A 10,153-nucleotide genomic window follows, 5' to 3' on the forward strand; every position below is an offset into this window, starting at 1 on the left:
GTTTTCTTCTTTCTCAGAAATTAAGGAATTCTTTTGAAATCGAAAAATATTATTATGCAAATGCTTTGCGGAAACAGTAAGTTGCGCGTTGCTATGCATTTGAGGTACTTATAAGGCATGTATACAAGCCGGTTATAAGTAACAATGCCTTATCAAATATTTGTAATAGGAATTTGAAATTCACACATTCGAACGAGAAGAAGATTTGCTGCTAAAACACGAAGAGAGTTCCAGTACTGAGTGATAAATTAATGTTTGGAAAATGTATTTTCCTCCGGAAATATGGGAGCATATATTTTTATATACCGACGCAGTGACGCTTACGAACTTGAAGATTGTTTGTAGCTGTTGGAATGAAATTATCAATAAGACGTTAAAGGTATGTTTATACATGTACTTGAATTACCAATAACTTTTTTAAAACAACAATTTCTCTGACGTTTAAGATCGTAAATTCTAACTGGATTAACTGTTCAAAATTTATTATTCAATCACAGATAAATGACCACTGGTTCAAAGCATGCAAGAGAGACATACCAGAACACCTATGGAGTACTTTCTGTGAGTCACTGAATCCTACAAAGTATTACACAGAATTTCATGAAAAACATGACTCTCAAATGTGGATGGCATTGTACAAATTATGGAGAACGTGTAAAAATGTAATGAGATGGAATGTAGATGCTAAATGCATCGCACCATTACAAGCAGCGAGCAATGCAGAACATATTACCTGCGTAGAAACTTCAGGTAACAATATGCAATTAAATGTGAAAATATCAGATCGCGATTAATTTCCAATATTTTTATAGAAAACATAATAGCTGTAGGCTCTAATGAAGGCTACATTTATTTTTACGATATTTGTCATATAAATGAAGGAGCATTTTATGTAGTTGACCATATGGAAGATATACAAAGCATACAATTCATTAGAGATGGTAATGATATATTTAAAGAACTACTTTTAAAATGTTATGCTGTTTCAAATAGTGTAGATTCAGTTTTGCTCCTTACTATAGATTCTTAATTAACAGTATTCACCTTTTAGAAATATGTACTGTTTGTGTATGTCGTTCTCAGAACAATCATATAAGTAGGTGGGATGTGAAGGAGAAAAAATTGATTGACAAAACAAATGGGGAATTGATTTGGTATGATTTCAATAATATAACTTACAAAGTATACGCGTAAATATTTTAGTAATTAGTAAATGGTAAATGTTTAATAGTGCAAGCTACGGTTATTGTTATACTACTCTTCGAAACATGATAATTATTGAAGGATTGATACCTAAAACAGTGTACAAATTTGATACAACCAAAGTAATTGCTATTGGTGCGGATAATGATCAGGTTGTGATTTCAGTATTACTCTATTGTTAAGTCGCAACACGTTGTAACGCGTTTAAATATTGATAAATTATGTTTCAGTTACATCTTTATACCCGAGAGTATTTTGTGCATTTAGAATTGGACTGTGGTACAAAAAATGGTTTTTGGAAGGCATTCCCCTCCAAACTTCCAAATATAAGAATACGTCGATTTTACGTATTTAAACCAGACGTGGCCGTTTGCATCGCAGGTTAATAACTTATTATTAAACTGCGGATTTTTATGCAAAATAAAAATGGTCTGTCTCAATTGCAAGAGACGGGAACAAAATAAAAATGTCTTTTTTCTTTTAATAATATTAATAGGCTTAATATAATGTATTGATGTTCTTGAACTCTTTTTATCTTTTTGCTTTTATAAGTGGAACCTATCCACTTCTGTCATAAATGCATAAAATCCGCAGTCTACTTATTATATGATTTACATCTTTAATGTAAGTACTAACATCATTATAATATCAAAAACCATGTAGGGCAAACCTGATCGTGTTTTCTTGTCAATAATAGTTTTCTTTTGTGATTTTAGAAAACGGATACCTAGGTTTTTTAGTGAAGGGTAAGCAGTGGAAAATACACAATTTATTTCCAATTCTATTTGCTAATCCGACCACTGTTCTGGTATATGGACATACACTTCTCATAGGAGTGGATTCTGGTAACATATTATACATTGCATATCAAATGAGTCACAGTATTTTAAGAATATCGTCGATTGTACTAAATGGTAACCATCGTTTTCAGGAAGTGTCCATGCATATTATATAGATGACTTTGAAACAATTAATTTCAATACCATTCGTTCTAAAGAATTAACCCTCGATTATACAGCTGTCGTGTCATTGAACATACTAGTACATATTGAAACACATTTAATAGTTTCCTACATGCAAAAAGTGTACATTGTACAATTATCTTAACACGCTGCTCTTATTTATAAAGTTACTTAGTAACAAAATTATCTGTCTTTCGCAAGACATTATATTGTACATCAATTTAAACATTCATAAATGTATTATTTATTACAAAACTTTGTATTACAAAAATATATATTGAATATTGAAAAATCCTCGGAGAAATTGTATCTTTATGTTTTATGATTCTGCGCAGTTCCGGTTCCGTATATAGAATCCCATTCAACGTAAGTCGTTAAACTGGATTCGGATACACTGGGCCGTACATAAATCAGCGCTTCTTTGAAATCGTCGACTGTTATCTGCCTGACATCCTCCTTCCTAATATTTTCTAATTGACTGAATGGAATGCTCCTTATTGGCCCCATACTGGCTTCCTTGCATAAATTGCACATATCCGCCCCCGAGTATCCCTTCGATTGTTCGGCTACGTCGTCTACTTCTTGCTCTGTGAGATTGTGCGGAACCGTTACCAATAAATTATTTATGATCTGTTTACGAGCTTCGAACTCGGGCAAGGGAACATAGAGCCGCTTAACGAGTCGTCTACGCGCTGCCTCGTCCAGCTCGTGAGGTCTGTTCGTTGCTCCAACGATTAAAATGCGATCCTCCTCCGCGGTCGCAGCTCCATCCAATTGTACCAAAAACTCGGTTTTCAGTCTCCTAGAGCTTTCATGCTCGGTCTCAGATCTCTGCGTGAGTAACGAGTCTATTTCGTCCACAAAAATAACCGCCGGCTGATAAACTCTCGCAACAGCGAACAATGCCCTGACCATTTTCTCTCCTTCGCCTATCCATTTGGAGGTCAACGAGCTCGCAGAAATCGAAAAGAACGTCGATTTGCTTTGAGCTGCTATACACTTGCCTATAAGCGTCTTACCAGTACCTGGCGGTCCAAATAATAAAATCCCCTTAGGGGGTCTCCTCAAACCGGTAAAAATATCAGGCCTCAACATAGGATACACAACTACTTCCTTAATAATCTTTTTCGCATATTGCAAGCCAGCAATGTCGTCCCAAGAGATTGTTGTTTTGCAGTCCATTATCTCGTTCTTTATCAATTCAACCATTTTTGGCTCGATGTTCTTTAATCTTTCGTCTTCTACTTCCATTGTTTCGGTGTCGTTGTTGTACATGGCATCGGGAGCTTGTGTTTTTTCCTTCTCTTTCTTGAAGGGACACACGAATTGTGAATTAACTGATGGTTTGCCACCTAGAGTCTTTTTCTGGGCTGGTTTGTTAGCTTTCGCTTGTTGTACCGTTAATTCATCTCTGGCTGTCTTGAAACAGTTCATTTTAGGTTTCGCTGCTTCAGAATCTTCTTTACCGTTCTGAACGAAAACGTGTGACTTCGATTTGACATTGTTTCTGTAAGTGTTTGGTGGTTCGTGATTAGTCTTACTATAGGAGTTCTCTCTTACAAACTTAGCAGGTCTTTGATGGGATGCGAAGTTTTGATATTCTTGAGACATTGATCCAGTTTTAGACTCATGTTTTTTGTAATTCATATTCGAATTGCTAGTTTCTTCTACAGAGTTACTCGATGAAAAGGATGATCGTTCTGCTTCATTGAAACTATTGTTTTCCGATCTTCCTTTGATGCCTATACTCATACCAGGATTGAGATGAAGTTGAGCTTGTGCACTGACTTTTCTATTTCGTATTAAGGATTCTTTGTTCTTCCAGGTATTTATGATGCTTTCTATATGTTTATCATTGAACACCCTTCCTTTACATGGGAGTGTATTATCAGTTTGGCAAGGTAAAGGTTTCATAAAACTCAGAGCTGTTTCTACGTCGGTTAATCCAGACTTCCATTTCTGTGGATCATTGTTGATTTTTGGAGTTTGAGCCTTAAACTGTTTCCAGTAATTGTTAACTCCATTTTTGTTTTCCATTATCCTTTGATAATCCTTTAAGCTCCTTCGAAGTAAACATGTTGCCATGTCCTCTGATTCACTGTGAAGCACAAAATGTTAAGATGTTTTTGATTTAAAACATTACATTATGTTAACACTGTAATGATAGAATACTTACAATTGTTTTGCAGTCAAATATTTTGTGGCAAGACATCTTCGCTCGAGATCTGCAATTTCTGTATCATCTTTGTCGGCTTGGGAAAATTTTAAAGTATGATATGCCGCTAAAAAGTTGTTTTTCTTTTTATTAACTGTTACTTCGGCTGTTGCCATAACTTCGAAAGAGTTGAGTTAAAAACGAATATGGTTGCATGTAACGTCGTGTTATTTATTCGTATATGTAACCATGTAAGTAATTAATGGATTACATTTCAAATGAATCTTTTAAAAGTTTAAATGGAATAGTGCTTATATCACAGACAAGTCACAAGAAGATGACAAGAACACGTGATGAGCTTTCGCGTCCTAGGTTTATCTTACCGACTGAATATTTTACGACCGACTGTAGCGTCCCCTGTCCTATATTCAGACCAGAGAAACTCTGTCCCTACCCGTGTGTGAGCCCCTGGGGGACCTCCGATCGGAGAAATACCAATTTTATGTCAAAAATGTAAAAAACTTTTGAAAAATTTGGAAGCAAATGTCAATTAGAAATACAGAAATATGTATTGACAGCATTCGTTGAATGTATAAGTATTAAGAAAATAACAGAAATTGTATATTTTAATTGATACTTACAAAGAGCTGCTGTAGGTTGGCCAAGGTAAAGGAAAAAAGCATTCAAGAGCTTTTTGCCCACCCCGAAGGAAGATTTAAATGACCCTTGGTCCACCTTAATTAAGGTAGCTAGTTAAGCTAGCTAAAGGTAGACCAAGGGTAAGCAAAATTGCTTTTTGGCAAGGGTAAGCAAAATTGTCTGGTAAGGGTAGTCTGAAATTTTCTATTAATTGAATATTTAAAACATCATTATTTTTCTCACACTTACAGCCAAAGCCAAAATGGCGCCCCTAAATTTTGGCGCCCCGGGCAAATGCCCGGGTTGCCCCCCCCCCCCTAGAGCGGGCCCTGAACTTTTGTACCATGAACATTCGTACGCATTAATTTATTAAAGACAATACATTGATAAATCAAAGTAACTTTTATGAATGATTATTGGGAGTCTACAAGATACTCGATTCTCAATAATATTCTCGATTCATGAGTTATGTTCTGTGTGCTGTGATCGAGCTCACCAGTTGCTTATTCTAAATAGAAGTTAGAGTCGGTATTTCATATCGTGCGACACGAAACAGTATAAGGTGACTGGCGTACTCCTACATCCCGTCTGTGATAGTAATTCCACAATATTAGTTCCGACCGATACGGTGGGATGTGACACAGAAATGGTAAGGGGGTTCCAGAGCCCCGCGGAAGTGAGACAAAAAAATGCGACAAGAATCATTTGAACCTAATTTATTTCGTTGATTTCCTTCTAGCATTTGACATATATTCAATGAACGACATTGTTCTATCATTGTCTTTGTTGCGTTTAATCTCCCCGTGTCGACACTTGAGCAATCAATGTTATCTTCAACTTATAATACTTTATAAATCGAAAATAATACCGTGTCAATGACCGGTCACCTATAATTTCTTTAAATAATATAAGACAAATAGAAGTCCGGCTTTTAATTATGCTTTCGGTTTATAAATTAATTTAATTTTCGACTCCTATTATATTATATAAATACGTCATCGTAAATTATATTATATTATATTATATAATTTAGAATTTAATTTTCTACTTGTAAAATTGCATTAGTAATTAACATTTACCTTATTTGAATTCCTACGCGTATGATTTTTCATAGATACTTAATCAAGCCGATTCTATTGCGTCGCTTGTTGCTGCTTAACAACGCGAGAAACGATCGTTATTTATTATTATCGATATTTAATAGTCTTTCGTCTTTTTATCGTTATCCATTAATAGTGGCCAATAATAATGCTCCAACGAGAACCAATTTAATAATTACGAGCGATATCGGTGTTACTATTAAAAATGAACATTGAGGAAACTATTGGGAGAAACTGCACTATCAGTATGACACTTTGCATACTGCCCACTGATCGGGGAATTACTGTACTTTTACTTATGGAACAAACACTCATCGTTTCTTATCGTGAATATAAATGACAAACTGTTGCACATTTTTATTTCCGAGTAAACGTCAGTATCAAGATTAAGAAAGGATTAATCATGCGCTTTTCGTTACTGAATCATATATAGCGTCATCGCCCTCTCCATAGCTTTCTAAAAAACAACTGTTCAACTTTTCAAGAAGTAGTAATATCCCTCTTAATCCCCTATTATCAGTGGATATTCATCTAGGACGAAAAAATTATTTATGTTAATACACTGATCCATTAATTTCTGTTGTCATTGAAGTCTGTTATTGGTCTAGGCCACAGGCTGTCCGTGAAAATGCTTTGCCGCCGATTTGTAATTACGCTCTCTGCACAAATTCAAGTACAAATTGCAAATCACGTATCAGAATTCAAATCTAATATTTGCGATTCAAATACGGGGCTCGTGATTTGTTACAAATTCAAGCACAAGTTCGCATTATCAGCCAAGTACATATGCAAAGTCCAAAATCCATTTACCTCGAAGCCTATTTGCAGCTTTCCTAATGGCTGTGCTAGATCTACAAGAAGCTTGACAACTTTCTTCCAAATAACAAACGTAGAAGCAATTACTAAATTTTATTACCCAAGATAATTTATTTCTTTACGAATTAAAACGCTGTCACCATTGAAAAGTTTATCGAAGTGCCAATTTTTGGTCCTCGATTTTTGCAGTGGCTTTCCAACAGCGGTAGCAGTGTCTAAAAAATCCCTAACAATTTACAGCATTCTCTCATCACTTCTGTTGGGATTACTATTTAAATAGAAAACTATTAATAAGTAGACTGCGGATGTTTATGCAGAATAAACATGCAAAATACAGGGGACATTTATGCATTAAAAATATGCAAAATGTGCACGAAATATTGGAAAATGTGTACGAAAAATATGCAAAATATGCAAAGCGTGTAGGTATACGCAACATGTAGTATAACAACTTATTAATAACAACCTTCCGCTAGGTGAAACGTTAAATGTTTGTAAAGAAAAAATTCTTGATAAAAGAAATCACAATTGCAGTTTATTCCGTTATCTGTAGAACTTCAACGAACGGTTTGAAAAATAATTGATGTTTCGTAATGATTTCAATTCTCAGAAGTCCCAGCGGGATTTCCTGAACGGCGTGCTGCGTCGACGAATAAATAGCGAAGCTTTCCTCCAGAAATTCCAGACTTGATCTGTAATCGAGTACGTGACACTCATTATCTACGTTTATCTACATATGTGACATATATCACGGATCTCGTTATCGTTGGTATTGGCCGTGATCTCAGCTCTCGTTTTCACTCATTGTTCGCACGGGTCGGGACAGTCGATCATTTTCACGAGAACCGGACAGTTGTCGACCGGGGTCGATCCTTTCGCGTTCGAAAGTTAGTTAGTTCATTTTCAAGTGTTGACACTCATTAGAATGGGAGAATTAACGCTGTACACTTTGAACGATGTGGCTCAGAGAAACGGCCGAGACGGAGCTGACACGTGGATCGTGATCCATGATATGGTGTACGACGTGACAAAGTACAAAGAAGAGGTACGTGAAGAGTGATCGATTGTTCAGTGGAAATTGATAGTTGCACTGTTTCGAAATGAATACCTAGTAGAAATCGAATTGTTGTTAAAAATTTAGTAGAATTTCACAAAGTTCTGGTGTACCGATATCTCATAATTTAGAGTGCACAATTACATTTTGAACACTCCTTTGAAATGCAGTTTTATATGAATACACTTAGTCGTCACGCGAGTTCGTAGTTTAAATGGAACTCTTCATTGAACTTTATGGAGATTTTATTAAAATTCAAATTTAAGATCTATGAATCCGATTTACTCAGTTGTAGCGCGAGACCGGAGCGACTGAAATGCACGATAAAAATGATTGAAACGATTCAGATAGAAATCTCAATTTTTAATTGCAAGTTTCAATTGCAGAGTACAACCTTCCGCAGGCTGGAAATTGCAAGAGTGACTTGAGGTCGTCCGAACATTTTTTAATGGACATCTGAAACTGATTTCAGCATCCCGGTGGTCCCGAATTGATCGACGAGAACGCGGGCCGCGACGCAACATCCAGTTTCGATGATTTCGGACACTCTTCAGAGGCGAAACAGATTCTGAAGGGTTTCCTCGTTGGAGAACTAATAGAGGTACTGTCAACGTTCACATTCGAAGCCCAAAAATAAAATTTCAATCAGCAATCTCGGAACATTTACACTTTTCATCCCTCACATAAAATTACAAACGTAATTAAACTGAATACGATCACTAATAATAGAAATCTTTTTTTTTAATAGGAGGATAAAAGGGCGAATAGAAAGAAGAAAATGGCGAATGGTGGCGCCAAGATTAACCGGAGGAGGTATGCTGCGAAAATGAAATACTATACCTACGTTACCTTTCGAAAATATTTTGACGAATTGAACTTAATTTGCGTTAAAAATCTATGAAAATTACGTTAATCTAAAACGAATTTGTTTCTCCAACAGCCTTCTACGAAGACTTTGCGGAAGCTGTGCATCATGACGGAGTAGTACAACAGACAACAATTAATTTATTTAATTTTTATTCGCGTTTCTTTTTTACCACTATAGTGTACATACCGAACTAGATACAAACTATAAAGTAAGAATAGGATAAGATTATAACGTGTGTATACAACGTACAAGTTGGTCGTTCTTTCTTAAAAAAAGGGGTCATAACGCGTTATGCTTCTATTTTTAAGTATGGCGGTCGCGTGTCTCGGAAAAATGTAGTTTCGCGATGCGTTGGCAGCGTGTTAAATGAACACGCGATTTGTAAAGATGATCGATATGGATCAGCGTGGACGAGCCGAAGTCTTAATCCTTAGGAATGCATGAGGTAATAATAATCGATTTCGCTTGTACTTGTCTTCAGCCTCTAATTTCGAATAGAATTTCGTGATCTAGAGATTCTAAAACGATTACAAGTCGACTGCGGATCATTATGTACTTACTATAATTCTTTCGCGTAACTGAACAAATCCAGCGCATGAATAACGTTAATACTTTCATAGTATTATTACGACATCGATTTGTGTTAAGTAACCGAATTCGTATCGTCAATTAGACTGCGGAGATCTCTTGTGTCGATATCGAACGTTTCAGAGAAATTTTAACGTACGAAATTTCATAAAATTGTAAATTAAATTCATTGAAATCGATGTTTCAAATGGGACACGTAATTGCGAATTAGCACAGATGTCCGGCAGTCTATGTACAAATAAACGAGGACGAAGGAAAAAGAAAAAATACAGCGTGAAAGAGGACAAGATGCACAATGAAAAATTGTTTATCTTCGAGCGATGGATCAAGATAAAAATCTGTCAATGATTTTTCGAAGAATTGATGTTATTCTAGGAAAAGTGTCGGATATCTAATCGGGAAAAGGATCAGAACCATTGCGATTGATCTTGAACTGTCGTTATCATCCTTATTCCGAAAAGATCAACTATCTAGAAAATAAACAGTACAATTGAGATCTTGTTCGATTAAAAAAAAGAAAACAACGTTTGTCGTGTCCGAATAAATTGCGTTTTCTCGTTACATTATTAAAAGATTGACGTACACTGCTTCAAGGCGAATGAGATATTTCAGTAAATCGATAATTAAAAACACTATTCTCTTACAACTCCAAAACATTCCATAACTGAAAACAAAAGTTACGAATACAGTGCGTTGCATTACAGTGCATTACGCTTGATTCGTCTCTTTGTTTTCTCCTCTAAATCACCAAAGATAAGATAGCAATGA

The 10,153-nt window shown here is 35.7% G+C and overlaps 3 protein-coding genes across 3 annotated transcripts; 2 read left to right on the plus strand and 1 right to left on the minus strand.

The window, feature by feature from the left end:
• Positions 1 to 57: 57 nt before the first annotated feature.
• LOC143353451 (uncharacterized) lies at positions 58 to 2,459 on the plus strand. The gene is made up of 8 exons (XM_076786805.1): positions 58 to 379; positions 498 to 750; positions 813 to 941; positions 1,052 to 1,154; positions 1,232 to 1,355; positions 1,434 to 1,584; positions 1,920 to 2,048; positions 2,135 to 2,459. The coding sequence occupies exons 1-8, from the start codon at positions 263 to 265 to the stop codon at positions 2,308 to 2,310; spliced, it is 1,182 nt and encodes a 393-aa protein (XP_076642920.1). The 5' UTR covers positions 58 to 262; the 3' UTR covers positions 2,311 to 2,459.
• An 18-nt stretch (positions 2,460 to 2,477) lies between these two features.
• LOC143353450 (fidgetin-like protein 1) lies at positions 2,478 to 4,729 on the minus strand. The gene is made up of 2 exons (XM_076786804.1): positions 4,342 to 4,729; positions 2,478 to 4,263 (listed from the first exon to the last, which is right to left on the minus strand). Exons 1-2 carry the CDS (start codon positions 4,494 to 4,496, stop codon positions 2,478 to 2,480), a joined length of 1,941 nt encoding a protein of 646 aa, XP_076642919.1. The 5' UTR covers positions 4,497 to 4,729.
• Positions 4,730 to 7,551: 2,822 nt separating this feature from the next.
• Positions 7,552 to 10,017, plus strand: LOC143353453 (cytochrome b5). Its single transcript, XM_076786809.1, has 4 exons — positions 7,552 to 7,920; positions 8,402 to 8,530; positions 8,678 to 8,742; positions 8,870 to 10,017. Exons 1-4 carry the CDS (start codon positions 7,801 to 7,803, stop codon positions 8,904 to 8,906), a joined length of 351 nt encoding a protein of 116 aa, XP_076642924.1. The 5' UTR covers positions 7,552 to 7,800; the 3' UTR covers positions 8,907 to 10,017.
• The last annotated feature ends 136 nt before the right edge of the window (positions 10,018 to 10,153 follow it).

This window comes from Halictus rubicundus, chromosome 4 (assembly GCF_050948215.1).
Source record: "Halictus rubicundus isolate RS-2024b chromosome 4, iyHalRubi1_principal, whole genome shotgun sequence".
Lineage (NCBI taxonomy): Eukaryota > Metazoa > Arthropoda > Insecta > Hymenoptera > Halictidae > Halictus > Halictus rubicundus.

Excerpts from the sequence above, each read along its gene's own strand:
- LOC143353450 (XM_076786804.1), bottom strand. The coding sequence starts at position 4,496 with ATGGCAACAGCCGAAGTAACAGTTAATAAAAAGAAAAACAACTTTTTA. Across the intron at positions 4,264-4,341 it reads TATTTGACTGCAAAACAATT|TGAATCAGAGGACATGGCAA; the intron begins GTAAGTATTCTA and ends TGTGCTTCACAG.
- LOC143353451 (XM_076786805.1), top strand. The coding sequence starts at position 263 with ATGTATTTTCCTCCGGAAATATGGGAGCATATATTTTTATATACCGAC. Across the intron at positions 380-497 it reads TTATCAATAAGACGTTAAAG|ATAAATGACCACTGGTTCAA; the intron begins GTATGTTTATAC and ends ATTCAATCACAG. Across the intron at positions 1,356-1,433 it reads TTGGTGCGGATAATGATCAG|TTACATCTTTATACCCGAGA; the intron begins GTTGTGATTTCA and ends ATTATGTTTCAG.
- LOC143353453 (XM_076786809.1), top strand. The coding sequence starts at position 7,801 with ATGGGAGAATTAACGCTGTACACTTTGAACGATGTGGCTCAGAGAAAC. Across the intron at positions 7,921-8,401 it reads TGACAAAGTACAAAGAAGAG|CATCCCGGTGGTCCCGAATT; the intron begins GTACGTGAAGAG and ends AACTGATTTCAG. Across the intron at positions 8,743-8,869 it reads GCCAAGATTAACCGGAGGAG|CCTTCTACGAAGACTTTGCG; the intron begins GTATGCTGCGAA and ends TTTCTCCAACAG.